The following is a 20,583-nucleotide window of genomic DNA, read 5'->3' on the forward strand; positions in this document are numbered from 1 at the left end:
ATACCCCTAAACTCTAAGGTAAGAACTGTAAAATAGTAGTGCCAAAAGGTATTTTAGGAAATACATAGTTTACTCTCCTATGAGAAAGAGGGCTGAGGAATAAGCAAGGCCTATATTGTTATAGGCCTGTATTATTATAGGCATTCTGAGAAAAAGCTTTGTTGGTTTTTTAAATTTCTTCAGAGACTGACCACAGAGTTTGGATTGCTGTCTCAAGATATCATCTTAGTTTTTGTAGTGTACATCTAATAGAGGATTCAATTTACAATAGGAAAGAAAGGAGGCGAACGGGGAAAACAGTTCATTTTGAATTCAGTTACGTCTGAAGGGATTAGCAAGAAATACAGTTTATGAACTGTCGATATCTCCTAAACAAGCCATGTTCTTTGACCTTCCACAGTGATTTAAAACAAAGACTTTACCAACTTTGCAGACATAAAATTCACACTTCAGATAAAGATAGGCCCTTTTGTACAAACAACTTGTCACCAAGAGAATCCTTATAACAATGAATGCCAAGAAAACACAACCAAGAAATCTCATTTTCTTTATTTTGTTAGTAGAGTATAGTCAATTTAAACTTACCTGGGATCTTTACCTTATTTGATTAATACCGTAAGTTCTTTAGTTCACTAAGTAATATAGTCAGTATTCAAATACCTAAAATATACTTTTAAGTTTCAAGTGCCTAGCTTTGTAGCTTAAAAGCTGAATATGTTTTTAAGAGGAGACTCACAATTAATTATGACTTCTTTCTCAAAAAGTGAGTTTATATTACTCTGTTTTTGTAGTCAATAAGCAGACGAGGTTTGAAGAAGATGGGTGGCTTGCCCACCATTATACAGCAAATCTGTGGCAGAGACAAGACTAGAACTTAGATCTTCTGATTTGTATACCATTATATGTAGGTAACATTTTTTCCATGGAGCTGCTCATATACTGGAATAATAATTAGTTTTCATAATTGGGCATGGAACTATAAGGAAATTTGGTTATAAGAAACAACAAAAAGACTTAAGGTATCCACTAGAAGTGTTGTAAGATATTATTGCATTTTTAATTCGACGTCTATAGATGTTTGGAGGTATCATTAAATACTCTTTCATTTTAAATTTTACATTTTTTATTACCTTTTCTATTACCCTGTGTTACTCTTCATCTCAGTAATAATTCTGATCCAAAAAATGACAGAAGCAATTTTACCTCTCCTTTGTCTCCTTTTGGAAAGTCTTCCAGAAGGTGCATGGAAAACTGAAAGAGTAGTCTATCTTTCATAACTGGACATGTACATAGTTCAGAAACTATATTTTTTCATAGGGAAAGAAGGAGATGGGCGCATGTATTCTTTCTACCTCTTCTTATAAACCCATGCTAGGCTTTCATTTCGTGTTAATGATACCATTAATGAGACAAGGTTTTGTTTTCTGTGTTCAACTCTAAATATATTTGAAGCTCAGTCATTTTAATCTTGAACTCTTTTTCTATTTTTGGAATTTAAACTTTGAGATACTCTGTAACCAGACATTCAAATACCATATACCAAGAGAAATATCATTGTAATGTGCATCTTAAATCAAGTTTTATGCTGGGCAAGACGGTATCTCTCTTTTTGAACATTTTATAAGAATTTTTGAACAGAACAGAAAATTGTTTAAATGTTATTTTATGCTTATGAAAACTACACTTGCTTAAAAGACCTTGAAGGAATATATGAATAGAAAACAGTCTATAATTCTTTTCAAACATAGTCTAATTCTATCTCAATCTGTTATCCTTACCCTAAAATGCCCCCATTCCCATTTATTCTGAGAATATCCCAAACCAAGACAAGTATTCTATTTTGTCTACACTAGGACCGATATGGAAAACAAACTTCATTCCTCTGTTGGTCCTAAAAGTCTAAAGACTGTGAAATGCTTAGGAGTTCTGGAGTGCTCGCAGACATTTTAATCTATTTGCCTAGAACAAGTAATCCTTTAAATGGATTTATTTATTTACAGGTTAACCATGAACTAGATATATGTGTGTGTGTGTGTGTGTGTGTGTGTGTGTGTGTGTGTGTGTGTATATATATATGTCTTAAGACATAAATGTAACATGAATTTATCCTTATCAAGCCTTGTGTCTTGGTGATTTAAGAATCAGGAATTATGTCAAAAATTTTAGAGCTGTTTTAGAGCCACTTCGTTTACAGACTAAAAAACTGAGTCTTAAAGTGAATGAATGAACTTATAGATTATATTAGACTCAGAAACCTGTTTCTCTGACTCCCAATTCACTTATTACTTTGTGCGAGATTCTACTATACTGTTATGTATAGCTCATTTCAGGTTTCAGATTTTAGTGTTTGTTTAAGATCTTCTAACAAGCATCTCTTGATATGCCCTATTATCAAATCAGGATATAAAAATCACCAGAATTCTTATTTCTAGGCACTGAACAGAGTATCAGAAATTCTTAACCTTGACTTTCAGCTCTACTACTGACTTCCAAAATCATTTTGGAAAAATGCAGAGAAAGCATGATAGCTAATTCTCCTTGTAAGTAGAGAGTAGATCAGAGAAGGCAGATAGGTGATACATCTACCAACAGTTACCCCTCCCAAACCCATGGTGGACTATGAAAATCTATTTCTGTACTCCTCCTCAGGCCTGATGTAGCCTTGAAGCAAAATTGTGCAGTAAATGAGATTAGAACTCTCTTTCTCTTTATCTTTGGCTATCAAGCTATCAATCTTCTTTTGTTTAAATTGCCATTACTTTGTTTATTAAGTAATAATAGGTAAGAAAATCGAAAATACCAAAGGTTATATGTTAGTGAAATGTGATTTGATTAGGCTCAACTACAAATTCTGAGCATGCCTAAAGAAGTTAAATGAAGCTTCTTTTGGTTTAGATAACAAAGATTTACTCAAGTTACCATTAGAAAAATTAGTGGTCTCTGGTAGGAAGACTTCACAGAGCTGTAATAAGTACCAGATGATGGAATTTTAAGTTTTGTATAATTAAAAGTATATTTTAATATAAATGAAAGTGGAGCAATGCTTTGAAATCTTGAGAAAGCTTTTGCTCTGCTGTTGATATGACAGTGTATCCTTAAAGATTGTCCAACTTTAATAATTCCTTTTTAGAGTAATAATTCAGCTACCTTATCTTTCAATTTTTATTATATATATAAGTCCTATTGTGTATTCTTATAAACTATTATAAATTCTCTGATGAAAAAAACCAGGAAATAATACACAAATATAGCCCGATATATTTAGAGATTGGCATTTTCATCTGGAATGATTGCTCTCATTTATTATTGATTTATCTAAGCCCAGGAAGCAATGTACATGGTAAAACATTTTTTGATCATTCTATAGCCATTTGTATAAATTTAGTCTTCTCACTTCTAAAAGTGTATTTCTACTTTATGTAAAATACTATATATATTTCATCTTAATTTTTGATCAAGAGAAAATGAATTATTCAAAATATGTCAAAAGTATGTTAAAATATAACATACATGCATAGGATGTATATTTATTTCATTTCTTTTACCATCCCTATTTACTAATAATGTCTATTTAAATTATTATAAAAAGATTGTTTACAAAGCTGTAATTTTGAGTCTTTTAAAGGCTTTTATGTTTTTTTCATCTTTTGAATGAATCAGAGACCAAGAATGAGTGGAATTCTCTCTTAAACAAGTCAAAAATCTGTTATAACCTTTATACTACTTAAATGAAGATAGATTAAAAAAAAGAACCCACAAAATTCCAACTGATAAGTACCCTATTCAGAGACATTGGTAAATATGTCCCTCAGTCCAAGTCAACCTTCCTCATCAAAGGTAAGAAAATATTTTTATACTATGATACAAGAAAAACCTGCATTGTTTTCAAAAAGTTTTGATAAATCAAAAATATGAATTATATAAAGTATTAGATATTAACTTCACTTTGAATCCAACTTCATTGTCTGATCATTGTTCTTATATCCCTAGTTCACTTCCTCTCAGTATCCTGATTGTACTGGGATGTCCAATGCATTGATCCTATCACTTTTTTTTCATTCTTCACTTCACAATGCCCTCCATAGCTGGCTTAAACACCATGGGACAGTCTTGATCACTCTTTTGCACATGCTTTCTCTCGATTTATTGCCTCTCTCTTGATTCATTGTACTCTTTGGCAAAACAAAAACCCTGGTTAATCCAATTCTTCCCCTATTTTACATCTGTACCTATAGCAGAACATGACCGGAGAAAAATATACCAGCATAAGGACTCTTCTCACTTTAAATTCATGACCGTGAATCTCAAGTGGAGTCTTTTTCTGGTAGGCAATCGGACTATCTTCCACTCATTTACTCTTCCATCATTCTAGACAACTGTTTCATACCTTCTCCTCATTTTCTCTTTAAACTAATTCTAATCAAGCTTTTATTCCACTACTTCACCAAAACCTGTTGTTAAATTCATCTCTAAGTACTAAATCTATTGCTAAATTCTTACTGCATAGAAACCTGATCTATTCTGTGCACAACAGTTGACACTGTTGATCGTTCTTTCTCCCTTGACAGAATTCCTTTACTTGGCTTTTAGCATACACATTATCTTGGTTTTCCTCCTACCTTTCTCGTTATTCATTCTTAATCTTCTTTGCTACATCTTCTTCCTCATCTTCTAATATAGGAGAATTTCAGAGGTTGGCTCTTCATTCTCTTCTTTATCTGCACTCATTCCTTGGTGATCTCATCCAATCTCATAGCTTTAAATACCAACTTTATGCTAAGGGTTCCGAAATTTATATCTCCATCCCAATCTTCTTTCCCAAATTCCAGAGTCATATTTTCAACTGCCTACTTACACGTCCATTTGGATGGCCAATAGACAGCTCAAACCTAACATGTATGAAACTGACCTATGGATCTTTTCCCCACTCCCAAAGCCTCTGCTACCCATACTTGACTTTTGTCAAACTTCACTTCTAATAGATCGACTTGTAACTTCAAATTACGTACAAAATCTGACCACTTCTCATCACCTCTATCTACTGCTAGCGTATTGGTCTGAGCCATCATCATCTCACACTTCAATTATTCAAATAGCTTCATAACAGATTTCATTTTCTTGTCCCTTATAGCCTATTCTGTTATCCCTTTAGTAGCTATTAAATATAGCAAGATTTGGAAGTAGAGCATTATGTGCGTCCTGATGTGAAGCAATATAAAGTATAGGGCACCATTTATAAAGTATTCTTGACCCAGATGATTAACTTGTGTCAGCCAAAGACTATACAGTTAACTGTTTACAGGAGATAGAGGGTTAGAGAAATAAGTTAAATGACACCATAAGCAGTTTCTAAGGTCAATTCAGAATGCAGAACATTTTATAGGACAGCGGGCCCAGTCTCTTTCAAAAGACAGTACTATGAAGAGAAAAAAACCAGTTCTAGAAAACTCTTCCAGATGAAGGGTTTTAAGACTTGACAGACAAATGCAATGTGTTCTCTTTGATTGAATTCTAGATCAAAAAAATTCTTCTGAGGACAACTGGACAATTGAGGAAATTTGAATATGGACTGGATATTAGTTGACATTAAGTAATTGTTAATTTTCTTAGATGTGAAAATGGTATTGTAATTATGTTCCAGAAAACCTTATTTTTAGGAAATGGGTGCAAAAGTAGGAGTATATTGTCATGATGTCTGATTTACTTTGAATGGTTTAGAAAGAGAGATAAAGTAAATGTAGCACAATGTTAATTTTTGAATCTAAATAGTAGGTATTTGGACACTCATAGTATTATTCCTTTTATTTACTTGTATGTTTAGGTTTTTCTTCATATTAATACAAATATAAAAGTCAATGTCATTTTGTAAGATAAAAATCTTAAATGGCCTGGACGGCCCTATTTAATTTGTTTCTCATTCTCCCCTATTTTCTTATCTCCTACTACTCTCTTCCCTGCTCTCTCTACTCCAATCATACTAGCACTCTGTCACCTTGAGACCTTTGCTTTAGCTCTTCCTGGAGCTCTTTCCCTCTACATCTTCACTTGGCTAATTCCTTCTTCACATGCAAGTCTTTACTCAGATTTCACCTTTTCCATCAGAACAACCTAGACTATTCTGTTTAAAACTGAAACTAATTTCTTATCTTCCCAGTTTTCCTTACCCTGCTATACTTATTCTTCCTTCTCCCCCCAAGTACTTAACACTTTCTAATGTACTCTATAACTTATCAGTGTTTTATATTTATTGTTTATTGTCTATGTCCCTCACAGAGTAGGGATTAGTCTGAGGCAAATGAGTCATTTGCCTTGGATGCAACATTTAAATGTTTTATTTAAAAACTTGTATTAAAATATTTATATTAATTACTGAATTTTTTGGTGCCCTCTTAAATTTTGTACCTGAGGGAAGTGCCCACTTGCCTCACCCTTTTTCTTGTCTTGGTACCTCATGAGAATGTAAGCTATAGTATAGGCAAGAATTATTTTATTCACCACATAACCCTAGTGTCTATAACTGTGCTGACACATAGTAGGCACTTAGTAAATATTTGTCAAATGAATGAACGAATGAATAAATATAAATCTATCCTAAATTAATTTACATCACAAAATGTTTCAAAGTCCAAGAAATGTTTTATTAACTATATTTTCTTTGTATTGCCTACTCAATTATGAAATTAAAATATTTAAAAACACTTGAATTTTAATTTATGAATCGTTATAACAATATTGAAGTAATTTACTTGGCTTGTAAAAACAAATAAAGTAAAATCCTTATTTCAAGAAATATTTTTTCTCCTATAAAATATTAATACATTTATATAAAGAGTAAGGTCATATTTACTTTAGACTTTTGAAGGTTTTGCAAATAGTTAATGCTGTAGTTGTTAAATATATGTTATTGATAGTATAATGTAATATTAGCTCTTAATGATATAGTATAGCTAGAGAATAATCCTTTAAATACTCTGGTGTTCAAAATACTATATAGCATAAGGCATGCTTCATTATCAATTTGAGTTAATATTTCTGTCATCAAAAGCATAGAAGTAATTTATTTGGTCTGTGAAAACAACCAGCTCAAAACATTCAGTTCAAGAGCCATTTTTATCTCCTATAAAAATTACTAATATTAATTGTAGGTCATATTTAATTCAAAATTTCAGATATTTAATATCGTAGAGTATAATCATTTAAATGCTTTGCTTCTTAATATCCAGTGAATATCAAGCTTAATTAGATTATAAGGCTATTTCTGTAATTGTTCTGTTTCCATTGTAGTAATCTAACTTTTCTTCTAAATAGGATTCTAATTCAGGTCATAACAAAACATTAGTAGAAAAGAAGATAGTATATATTAGCACAGACAAGCTAAGCTTGCAAACATGCCTATTTAAGAACAACCATTTCTTTCTCCATCACTGGTCAGGAATAGGTTCTTGCTAGAATTCTTGGGAACAAAAATAGTCTCCAAACCACAATATTCACACTTTTGCTGGTGCTGAGAACTAGCAATCTTCACGACTGTATTAGGGAGACAATACATAAAGGATAAGGAATCCACAAAGTCACCCTGATGGAACTAAGTAGATAGGGATTAGAGAAATGAAAAGGTTGGTAATAAGAAAACTGATCTTGGTGGTCTAGTATTTATACCGCAAGCCACAGTAAGAACACAGTATGCAAAGAAATGTTAACATCATCTAGGACCACATCTCTGACATTGTTTCTAAGGGAAAATTTGCTCCAAGTGCCAAGTAGCCAACTTAATGAATTTTTGGCTCTTCATTTTATTTTTTGTGTTTGTTCAAAAGGATGCATGTATTCCATGTTTATTTCAATTATGTTTATTAAACTTAAAATCTTAGAGGCCATCAATTGAGTTTTCTCCACTTTAAAAATATTTTAACTGATGTTCTTCTCAATTTATTCAGTTGGTGGAACTTCATGTTTTTTATGTTCCTGAAGGATCGTGGAACTATAAGTTAAATACCATTTCAATAGACATTGTTAACAAATTCATTTCAGCTGGATTTATAAGGCAAGTATTTTTGTGGTCATGTTACAACATGCCTGAAAAAGCAATCTTTTTTTTTCTGCAGAGGAAAATGCCTTCTGTAAATTTAAAATGTTAAGTGAAAAATATCTTGTCCTTGTGATGGATCCAGTTCCTAACTTAATGAATACTATCAATAAATAATACTATATAACAGTTAAATCAAAAAGTGCCATAGGGACAGGCATCACTTAGCCATAGTACTGCCACCCAGAAAACAGGGCTTAATATACATTACTATGGGTATACATGAAGAAAATTGAGAGAAATTATCTGAAATCAGAAACCTATTGAAGAGCTGCGAATAGTGGTTAAACCTAGTATATCCACAATGAATTTTTCACTGAGCTGTTTAAAAATAGAATATATCTATATGTGTATGTACGCTTATATGTATGTACATATGTATTCTCACAGTCACAGAAACACCTGTGACACTATGTGATCTAACTGACTATTGTTATGTTTCTTGTGTGTAGCTGAATCTTCCTAATCTTCCCCATCACTTTCTTCAAACACACTAGCCTCCTTTCTGTTTTGGGACACATCAGACATGGCCCTACCTCAGGACCCTTGCACTTGTTCTTTTTGTCTAAAATGTCCTTTCTGCCTTACATATGTTATCTCATCTCTTTCAGGTTTTTACCCAAATATTACTTTATGTTTAGATCTTCTCTGATCACTATATTTTAAATTACAGCTACCCTCTCTCCTCTGCTTTCTGTTTCTCTATCGTACTTAGCAGTGTCTTATGAATTATATTTTTTTTCTTCGTTTGTTATTTTTTCTATCCTACCACTAGATTTAAGGTATATAAGGATAGAGATTTTTATCTGTTTTGTTGACTGTTGTATTCCCATCCATTAGAACAATGCCTGACCCAAAATAGATGCTCAGTAAATATTCGTTGGTAAAGTTTCCCGTAAGATCTAGAAAAACAAGAACGCAGAAAAATAACATAAACGATGGCTTTAAATTTTAGATGTTGAGAAACGAAGTAACCCTAATAAGCAAAGATGTAGAATCTGATAACATTTAATCAAAGAAGTTTTTAAGCACTAGCTAATTCTGATTTCCAAAATAAATATCTATGCCTAAATCATTCTTTAATATATGTTTAAAAATATATAAATTCCATGGCAAAGTTTTATTCTAATAATAAAATATGGAGATGGATAAGTAGAAAAGCATTTTCCTTTTCGGTACAAAAAGGACTTTTATAAATGGTATTTGTTTACATAATTTTTAAAAGGCAGACTTTTAATCATTTATTTTTAAAATACTTATGAAGGCCTACAAAGTACCAAGCAATGTAGAAACACAATATATTATGATACATTAAATTAGTAATTATGTTTGAGATAGCTGAGTAAGGTTACTATTCTTTAGTATAGCTGAAACTTATTTTGCTTTACATTATAAGGCAATGTCATGATATTTCAGAGTATCTCCTCACCTTACTTTGCAAGCCCTGAGGGAGCATCTTGGTGAGTTCCTTGGTGAAGATGCTGTTGCAGAAAAATTTTTATATCTGAAATGCATTGGAAATAATTTAGCTGTGGTAAGTTTTTTTTTTTTTTGATGGAAGAAAAGCCTACCTTAACAAATTATGTTTTTTTAAAATGCTTATCAACTCAGCTCCTTAATGTATTATGAGATATGTAATCTCAATCATAATGAAATGGAAATACACTAAGCGCACAGATCCTCAAGAAAAGATGGGATTTATTGGCATGTTATCAGGCATTAAAACAATAGGGATATTTTTGCATGTAAATTTTTTTGGGAAGAAAAAGAAAACAATTTAAAATGTGCTCATATAAGTAACATATTTTTAAATTTAAATGATAGTGTTTAAAAGTTTTTTAAACAAGTATTTATGTTCTGAAAAAAAATAATTTCTCATTGGTTGGGCCACAGCTGTTCTTGTTTGGTATGAAATGATATGACTCCAACAAATTTTTTTTGTATCAGCTATTATGTATTGAACATTCCTATTTGTAGTTTCTATGATTTAGTGGCAGGATTTTCTAAGTAGAGAGTTTTCCTAGCAGAAGTTCTCAATCCAGTAAGTAATCAGATCTCAAAATTTTTGGTTTCTCATATCTATATTAAGTTTATTTCTTTAATCAAGATTTTTCACATGTAAACTCTTTAAAAATGCAGTATATTTCTATTTCACTCTAGTTAACATACTATATAATTATTACGTATTTATGTAATTATTCATTTAACATTTAACTCTGTCATTAGACTGTAGCTCCTTGTGAGCAGGGACTTTATTTTATTCACTATTGTATTTATAACCGGTGTCTAACAAGGGACATTTAAATGTTTATTGAACAAATTAAATAATGAGTGATAATAGAAAAAACATTTTCCCCCAAAGTAGTACTATAGAGAAGAATTTGTTGTGTAGAATTCTTGGAATCAGCAGGTAGATTTGAAGTTTTTGTCATTAGAGTTCCATTTAGTATGCCAGAATATTGATCTTTAGGTTAGTTTTCCTCAAATGGGAAAGAAAAGGAAGAACTCTCATAACTTTCTGGGTTTTTTTTTTTTTTGATGGTATGTAAAATTACAAAATATCAATCACAGAATACTTGTTTGGAAGGGACCTTAAAGATATTTTAAGTTAACTTCTAAAATTCTTCTAATATTTTATTATTTTCAACAAATATTGTTTTTTTATGTACAAAATGAGAAGAAAATAATGTAGATTTTGCCCTTAAAGTGTATTCAGTGTAGCAGTAAAGATAAAATACATAAATACATAAGTAAAATATCCTATTATGTATATTCAGAAGAAAAAGAGATTACTTCCAGCAGGAGAAGAGGGAAGAAGCAATATTAGTTTGGATCTTGAAAGATAAATATTTGAACTTGCAAAGATGTGGGGTGGGAAAAGCTGAGCAGAGAAAATAGAATAATCACAGGAGTGGAAAAGCAGGCATCTAAACAAGAGTAACTGGTTCATTTCTTCCTGGAGCATTGATTGTGTGAAAGGTAACAAGTTGTGAAAGTAGTTTGTTGAAGGTCTTGAGTGCCAAATTAATGAGTTTAGATTTTTTTTTCCCTAAAGTCTTGGAGTTTTTGAGCAAAAAATGACATAATGAGAGACTTAAGAGACTAGAGGCAGAGATTGTAACAAGGGAAATTTTGTAGCAGTTAGGCAAGAGATAAACAGGTCCTAAAGAATAGGCTACTTCTCAGATTTCATCTACAACAATTTTTCCCATGGTTCTCTACTTCAGACACGAAAATTGTCCTTTTGTTCTTACCTGCAAACTCACTTTTGATTTACAGTCTTTACATTTGCCTGAATATAACCCTATGTTTTCGGATAGCTTCTTCGTTTCATGATTCAGGTCTCATGAGGCTCAAGTATTATCTTTCAAAAGGGCCATTTCTGATCTTTTAACTTTCTCTAAGTTACTCTGTTATACCATTCTGCTTTTTTTTCATAAATCACATATTCCTATCCTAAATCATGTTTATTTAACATCTGCTCTCCCAAGTAGAGTGGAAACTGCATGAGAGCAGGAACTTTTGCCTGTTTACTGTTGTTTCCCCACCATATAGAACACAGCCTGACACATAGTATGCTGTCAGTATTTGTTGAATGAATGAATGACAAATGAACTCTATGGATTGGCTATTTAGGAAATAAAGTGTACAAGGTTGTACTCTGGAGTCAGAGTACCTGGTTTTAAATCCCAACTTGGAAACTTCTTGGTTATAAAATCTTGGGAAGTTACTTAACTTCTCTTTACTTTAGTCTTGTCTGTGAACTAGATAATATGTGTACCTATCACATGGAATTGTGAATATTAACTCAGATAATATATGTAAAGCAATTAGAATAGTGCCTGGCACATAGCAAGTTCATGCAAGTGATAGTCATACTGATTATTATTAAATAACATAGAATTTCTGTTATGTTTAGTACAACAAATAGAAATATGATTATATTCTACATTTTCTAGAATCTTGCCTTAGTTACCAGGTTTTAGATTTGATTTCTGTGTTGCAGATATGTACCTTCTACAAAAAGAATAAGGGGTAAAAATAATTGAAAAACACTACAAAAGCTTTAGGTTTTTTCTCATTTCTTTCTTTCTAGGTGAAGGCAAAGCAAGAATCGGAACTGAAACTCAAATCCTTTGCTCCTCCATATGTATGTAATGTGACATTTTAAATTTATGCAATTTTTTAACTTACTGTTTTTTAATTATAAACTAATTATTTAAATTTCCCTATATGTTTTAGGCTCCGCAACCAGAATTATATTTGCTTCCTGTAATGGATCATCTAGGAAATTTTTATTCAACATCAACAGTTTCTTTAGATGAGCGGCAAACTAAAAATGGTGTTGCTGAGACTGATGGAATAATCCACAGACCAGTTAGTGTCACTTTGTCAAAGGAAGAATCTGGAACAGATCCCAGTTTTTTAGAAAACACTTTGAAAGAGCTTCTTATCAAGAACCAGGAAGGTGATTGCAACTAGAATGGAAAGACAAATAGGTTATTATAGTATATTTTAGCAGTCAGGTCTGTAAGTAAATTCTGGGCAAATCTGGCCTTACAAATATGGGCAGTATAAAAGGAAAGCCACAATTTAATTTAGATATTTTTAAAAATAGTTTCTCCAGTTTATCCTCTAGAATGCATCATTCTTCTTGTTACACATTGGATTATTTATCTCCCTGCTTAAAACTTTTTGAAAGACTTACTGATTACTACTAATTGCCCAAGTTCCTTAAGATGGCATAAAGAACCTTTCATACTCTAACTTCAACCCAGAGTTGTAAATGTTTGGCTGTGCAAATTGTTCAGTGCCTAACTCCAGAAGGCTTCCATTACATAGATCATGATATGAATGGAGCTTTCAGAATTTGCTTAATATGATACTTGGTTTGATAATTTTTAGCTGTTAGTAGTAGTAGTACTATTATTATTATAGTTTGGAGGTAGGAAGGGGAGGAACAAGTACCATGAAGTTTAACTGGTGAGATAGTTAGGGACTTGAACTGCAAGAGCCTTGCTCACAAAGCTAAGGAATTATGTAGGCAATGGTATTCCATCTGGAGTTTTTAGCAGGAGTGGCATGATTAGATTTAAGTTCCAGGAAAAACAACTTAGGTGACCATAAGAAGAGTAGACCAAAGTAATAAATAGCTGAAATAGGAAACGCAATGGAATGGAAATCAGAATTTGAAGAGATGTCTAAGAATTGGGTACTGTGCTGGGTGCTTTATATCCACTATGCCATTTTAGAGATAAGGAAACTGAAATTAGAGAAATAACTTACCTTCAGTCACACCTGCTGTGACTCGAACTTGTTGTTTGACTAAAACTCTTGTTGTTTGTGCTAGAATCAAAATGAACTTTCCTTTATTGCCAAAAAATGCTATATACATTAAAACGCTGTGTCCTGCAAATGCCATTTTCTTTGCTTAAATTCTTCACTCTCTTCTTTGCCAGGCAAACATCTCATAGTTCAAAACAAAGTTTCACAGTTATCACTCCTTATTTTTGTTGAAAGGTGCAGTGTATCACGTTCCAAGCTGTTACTAGGACTAAGAAATACATGTCCTATATACCTATCAAAATGTAACTCAGAATCAACTGAGTTGTACATTTTTTTATGAGGTGGGTTGGGGAAGTGGTATTTTACAATTAGCTTTAAACAACTAGCATATCTATTTTTGTTTGTTTGTTTATTTTGCATCGATTATATCTTTTAGAAAATTTCTATTTGTTGTCTTTAAATGATTATTCCAGTTCCAGGTGGGAAATAAATGGTAGCAGCAACTAAATTAAATCAATATAGCCTTTAGGTTGCAAAATATTGTGGCAGTTTTTGTAAAATGACTTTTCAAATATTAATATGAATCATTAATTTTTTAAAATGAAAAAATTGATTTATCCAAGGGAGGGGAAAATCTACATTATCACTGTCAAGTTCATGGGTCTTTTATTCATATAGATCATGTAGATATTAGATTATATAGAATAGTAGTGTTAATAGTGTTTTAAAGACAGTTTTTATTGTTTTCCTATATGGAAAAATTCTGCTAAAATGAAGAGCGATGTAATAAGTAGAAATGTATGTGAAATAAAAATGACATTATATGCCCTATATTTATACCAAGTCCCTCAGAATACTACTTGAAAAGATTATTTGGGCAAAAGCTGAACTAAAAGCTGAAGACAATTAAGTCTCAGTAAAATCCAACTTACCCACTTCTTACAGATTCACATTGTACATAGAAACAGAAATTTTGTAATAGGGGCATGTGTGTGTATGTGTTAATTCATTTTGGAAATTGTTACTTTGTATCATGTATGATAAAGTTCATGGATATTCTGAACTGTAGGATAAGTTAATAGTATGTATAAATAAAAAATTTTTATTTTAATATTTTCTTGCCCTTTTTTTGCCATGGATAAACATCAGCATCAGCTGGGAGAAAAGACACTCCAAAAGGAAACGAAACTGGAAAATATCAATTCAGAAATTCTAAATCGCTAGGAACATTGGAAGATTCAAATAAGGATTATTTTAGCAACAAAAAAAGGTAATTAGTATAAATAGTCATTCCACACATAATCTAAACTATAAAAAAAGTGAGATATCCAGGGTACTGTTATAAGGATTTCTAACTAGAAAAAGATATGAATGAAATTAGTAATATTCTAAATTAAAATTACCATGATTCTAATCTTTACTGTTATATACTAGCATTCTTCTCCAAGAAATTAAGGATAATTTATTGATTAAATTTATTTCTGTTGCAATTATTTTGTCATCAGGGGCAACCTAATGACATAAAAATTTGTCTTCATTTGTGTTTCTTAGAGCTAATTTTTCTCTCATTTCACATTGGTATTTCATTTAAAATTATAGTACTTAAACAGTTCTACATATACTAGTCTTTTTAAATTAAGATAAGGAATTTTATAATCAATTATTTACAAAAGAACTACAAACAAATATGTTTACAAAATTTTCAGTTATTTTATCTTGCAAAAGACATTGGACTATGATTTGAATTTAGCTATAATATAATGAAATACGATTTTATTACTAATACTAAATGCAGTTTACATTGATTGTTAATGAAATCGAAGGATAATATGATAATGGTCTCAGGCTCACTTAAAAATTTTAATGTTATATATATTTTTATAGAAGGTGAAATAAAATATATAAAATATGAAAAGCTAATATTTATGAAATCATTTTTTAATATGACTTTCAAATCTTTCATTTCCTTTAAGTCAGTTTCTTTGGAAAAATGAAGATGATAGAATTAATGTCAGTAGAAGAGATTGTGGTCAGGTATGATTTTAAGATGATTATTTAAATGTTGTATTGAAGCCTAATATTTATACTGAAATTCAAATGAAACTGAAGATTAAAATGTCTAAATTTTCTGACCTTAGAGGTTAGAGGATGGGAGATAAGCCTCAAGAAAATTCAGGAACCTGCCAATTCAGCAAAATCTCTGGGAGTTCTGTGGTCTGGGTCGTGTTGAGGTGTGCCCTCTTAAGTGAAAGCCAGGCTTTTGTATCTTGCTCCAGCTCCCACTGAGGGTGAGTCACTTTGTGACCTCTTTGGAATTTGGAGAGAGATTTACCACATCTGCATGTGCTGCTTCAATCCTTTTTTTTTTTTTTTTTTTTTTTTAAATTAAGTACTCTAAAAGACTGCCAAATTTAAGTGGGCCCAAAGCAAGAGAAGACTTATGAGGTAATCTAAGAGGCATTGCAGGTAGTGCTGCCACTTGTGTTTTAATATCGGGCTGATCCAATGATGCTTAATGTGTCATGGATTGGAATGCTGAATGGAGTCCGAGACAAGCCCTGGTAGGAGAATCACAGCTCAGAGCCGCCCCAGATCTTTAATTAAATACATTTTGTAGCAAAGGCTTGCGCTGTCTGCAAATAATTGTTCTAGTATTGCTGGATATTAACGAAAAAAAACCATGCTAACTTGATGTTTTCAAATTTTTGTCAATCTGGTGGTTACTTAATGCTATTTCACTGATTTGAATTTTAATTCCTCAGGTTACCCATAAAGTTGATGACAATTTTATAGACTCCATTTTGGTAACTTTGTTTGGAAGTACCTTTTCAAGTATTTCTATTGGGTTGTCTGCCATAGCTTTCTGACTAGTGAAAGATGATAGTTCTTTGGTGCTTATGTATGTTGCAGATATCTTCCTCTATTCTGAGCTATGTTTATAGTGTACCTTGCTGAATACATTGTTTAAGTATTCCATATCCTGACTTTTTTCCACATTCTCCTGCTATGTCTTAGACTGAAAATAGTACCTTAGAATCTCCTATTATTAGTGCATTACTTTTTATCCTTATATCACCTATGGTTTCTGATTTAGATTTTTGTGTGTTATTTGACACAGAGTTTTTAAGTGAATATTAGTATTATCACTTTTGCATTATGAAGTATCCTTCTTGGACTCATTCAATGCTTTTTTGATATAAATTCCCCTTGTTAAATATTACTTTCTGCTTTCTTTTCATTTACATTTTCCTTATACTCCCCCATCTTTCTTTCTCATTTTTTCCAGCTTTTCTGAATCGCTTTGTTTCAGGTATGCCTGGAGTTGGGTTTTGCTTTATGAGCCAGTCTGAAAATCTTTTTCATTTGGTTTATGAGTTATGTCCATTTGTTATTGATGGGACTGATATATTTGATATCATCAGATTTGTTGTTTTATTTTGTTATAGTTAGTGCATGCTATTATGTGTCTTATTTTCACTTTCTCTCCTTCCTGGTATTTAGAAAGGTTGTATTTTTATTCTCTGTTTACCTTTTTACTAATGCATGTAAGCTAGTATTTTTAGTCCTTTTTTAAAAAAAAATTAATGCTTCTGCTTTTGATTGCCCTACCTGTTCATTCAGGGCAATAAACAAAATCACCTTTTCTTCTCCTTTCTATTCACATATATTTTCAGTTGTGTTATTTCTACTTTGTCAAAGAATATAACATTACGTCCTATGCTTTTCATCTTATCCCCTCCACTTCTGTCTTAGTCTCAGGCCTATAATTAAATATACTCAACACTTACCTGCCATTTCTCTTGCAGAAGATATTTCAGTCACCTTTTGTTTGGATTAAACTCAATTTATAATAGAAAAAAATTCTAGGTACAATAGTCCCTTACTTCCACATTAAAAACTTTATCTAGAGTAAGGGTGAGCAAACTAAGGACTACAGACTGTTTTGTGAGGCCTTCAACCTACTAATGTTTTTTACATTTGTAAAGAATTGAGGGAAAAAGAATTTTGACAGAGATCATATGTGGCCTACAAAGCCTAAATTATTTATTTTCTTGTCCTTTACCAGTAAAGTTCGCTAATCCCTGCTCTACATCTCTCCTTGGCAATAACATCCTCAGCTTATACTTTTTTCCTTTGAGTTTCTTTAAAATATTTCTCTACTGATGTCTTGTTTTATATGTTGCTATTAAAAAGTGTGAGGCCACCCTCTTTTTCTTTTCCTCGTAAACTGGGAATTTTGATCTGTAAGGCAAAAGGATTCCTTTAATCTATAATAATTTTACCAGGCTATATCTCAGTTGAGAATTCTAGGTCAGGTTTTCCTGGGTATATGTGGGCACTTTCAGTATGAAAATCAGGATTTCCCTTGTTTTAAGAATGTTTTCTAAAAATTATAATTAATTCACTAAAATAATTAAGTTTTAAAAGCATTTGAAATAGCCATTTCATCATTTTTTGTTTGTTTGTTTGTTTTTTCTTAGGGACCACCATTAGGCTTATCTTAGATCTTCTTTACCTTTTATATGTTACTTTCTCTCTGATCTATTTTACTATTTTCTTTGGTTCATTTTCTTTGGCCCTTTTATCTTTATTCTCCACTTTCCTTACTGTATATTTGGTCATATCTATTCCTCGAATACCTGCAAATTTATTTATTTCTGAGACTTTTTTTTCTTTAGTTTCTTTCTCCAGTTTGGCCAACTTCTATTTCATATCTTCCTGTTGTTTTTACATTTTTATTCTGAGTTATTAAAGTTTTGATTTATGGCGTTCCTTAATACCTGCAAAATCTCACTTAATAATATCTAATCTAGTTTGAGAGTATTTTTAAGTTTTTCTCTGCTTTATAACTGCCTCTTTTGTTTGTTTTGTTTTTGTTCTGAATTTTCAGGATTTTTTAAAAGTAACTGTGAATGCTGGATTATTTTGTAGATGTTGTTTGTATGTGTTCATTTGTGTTGGATTTTTCTGTATCAGTAATAACAGGGGTTCTTTTTCTTCCTTTTTTTTTAAATTAAATTTATTGGGGGTAATAAATCAATACAATTATATAATTTTCAGGTGTACATTATAATTTGACATCTATACATTCTATTGTGTGATTACAATCCAAAGTCCAGTTTCCTTCAGCAACCACATATTTCATCCCCTTTACCCACTTCACCAACGTCCTACCTCCTATATTTGACTCCCTTTACCCTGTCTACCTCTCCCCTCCTCCCCTACCCTCTACCCTCTGGTAACCACTAGTCCATTGTCTATGTCCATCAGCTCTGTTTCTTTGTCCTATTCATTTGTTGCTGTTAGGTTTATATCCTACATATAAGTGATATGTGATTTTCAACTTTTTCTGTCTGGCTTATTTTGCTTAGCATGATTATCTTGAGTTCCATCCATGTTGTCACAAATGACAGTATTTCATCTCTTCTTATGGCTGAGTAATATTCCATTGTATATATGTACCACAGCTTCTTTAGCCAATCATCTATCATAGGACACTTCGGTTGCTTCCATGTCCTGGCCACAGTGAATAATGCTGCTTTGAACATCGGTGTCAAATATCTTTTCAGATATGGGTTTTCAAGTCTTTAGAGTAAATACCCAGTAGAGGGATTGCTGGATCATATGGTAGATCAATTCTTAGTTTTTTGAGGAACCTCCGTATTGTTTTCCTTAATGGCTGCACCGATTTGCAGTCCCACCAGCAGTGTCTGAGGGTTCCTTTATCTCTGCACCCTCTCCAACATTTGTTATTACTTGTCCTGTTGATTATTCTAACAGGTGTGAGATGGTATCTCATTGTGGTTTTGATTTGCATTTCCCTAATAGCTAGCAATGTAGAGCATCTTTTCAAATATTTATTGGCCATTTGTATGTCCTTTAGGGAGAAGTGTCTATGCAGGTCCTCTGCCCATTTTTTGATTAGATCATTTGTTTTTTTGTCGTTAATGAGTCATATGAGTTCTTTGTATATTTTGGATATTAGGCCCTTATCAGAGGTGTTGCTTGCAAATATATTTTCCCATTTAGACGGTTATCTCTTTACCTCGTTGACAATTTCTTTTGCTGAGCAGAAGCGTTTTAGTTTGATGTAGCTCCATTCATTTATTTTTGCTTTTACCTCCCTTGCCTTTGAGGTCAAATTCATAAAATCCTCTTGAGGTCCAAGGTCCTCGAGTCTAGTTCCTATATTTTCTTTTACGCATTTTATTGATTCCAGTCTTATATTCAGGTACTTAATCCATTTTGAGTTAATTATGGTGTGTGGTGACAGACAACAGTCTAGTTTCATTCTTTTGCAGGCGGCCTTCCAATTTTCCCAGGACCTTTATTGAAAAGGCTTTCCTTTCTCCACTGTATGTTTTTGGCTTTTTTGTAGGAAATAATTTGCCCATATAAATATGGGTTTACTTCTGGGCTCTTGATTCTGTTCCACTGGTCCATATGTCTGTTTTACTGCTAATACCATGCCGTTTTGATTAGTGTCACTTTGTAGTATAATTTGAAGTTAGACAGAATGCTGCTTCCAGCCTCATTCTTTTTTCTCAGGGTGGCTTTGGCAATTCAGGGTCTTTTGTGTTTCCATACAAATTTGATGATTTTTTTTCTTCTATTTTTTTAAAAAATGCTGATAGGATTTTGATGGGATTGCATTAAAACTGTATAATGCTTTAGGTAATATATTCATTTTAACTATGTTGATTCTTCCAATTGAAGAACATGGAATATCTTTCCATTTCTTTGTATCTTCGAATTCTTCTAATAGGGTTTTGTAGTTTTCGTTATATAGATCCTTCACATGTTTTGTTAAATTTGTTCCTAGGTATTTTATTCTTTTTGTCACAATTGCAAAAGGAATTATTTTTTCTACTTCTTTTTCTGATGCTTCATTATTAGAGTATAGGAATGCTATGGATTTTTGAACGTTGATTTTATATCCAGAGTCTTTACTGTATTTGCTTATTGTTTCTAGTATGTTCTTGTGGAGTCTTTAGGATTCTCTGTATAGAGAATCATGTCATCCACAAATAGTAACAGTTTGACTTCTTCGTTTCCTACTTGGATGTCTTTTATATATTTCTCTTGTCTGATTGCACTCTCTAGGATCTCCAATGTTATATGAATAGCAGCGGCGATAGTGGACAGCCTTGCCTTGTCCTTGATCTTAGAGGGAAGGTTTTTAGTTTTTCACCATTAAGTATAATGTCGGC

At 32.0% G+C, this 20,583-nt stretch overlaps 1 protein-coding gene across 6 annotated transcripts in view; it reads left to right on the forward strand.

Annotated features, from left to right (window-relative positions):
- Window positions 1-20,583, forward strand: part of SPATA1 (spermatogenesis associated 1) — a 44,953-nt gene that overhangs the window by 1,401 nt on the left and 22,969 nt on the right. For 3 of the 6 annotated variants that reach the window (XM_036235641.1, XM_036235642.1, XM_036235649.1), the window contains exons 2-6: window positions 3,661-3,837; window positions 12,183-12,236; window positions 12,329-12,554; window positions 14,522-14,642; window positions 15,346-15,406. In XM_036235641.1, the coding sequence (XP_036091534.1) occupies window positions 3,802-3,837; window positions 12,183-12,236; window positions 12,329-12,554; window positions 14,522-14,642; window positions 15,346-15,406 (498 nt within the window). In that variant the 5' untranslated portion in view covers window positions 3,661-3,801. Of the gene's footprint in view, window positions 1-3,660; window positions 3,838-9,528; window positions 9,621-12,182; window positions 12,237-12,328; window positions 12,555-14,521; window positions 14,643-15,345; window positions 15,407-20,583 lie in introns of all 6 variants that reach the window. The other 3 variants (XM_036235666.1, XM_036235671.1, XM_016146067.2) reach the window with 2 other exon arrangements.

This window comes from Rousettus aegyptiacus, unplaced genomic scaffold (genome assembly GCF_014176215.1).
Source record: "Rousettus aegyptiacus isolate mRouAeg1 unplaced genomic scaffold, mRouAeg1.p scaffold_m13_p_1, whole genome shotgun sequence".
Classification (NCBI taxonomy): Eukaryota; Metazoa; Chordata; class Mammalia; order Chiroptera; family Pteropodidae; genus Rousettus; species Rousettus aegyptiacus.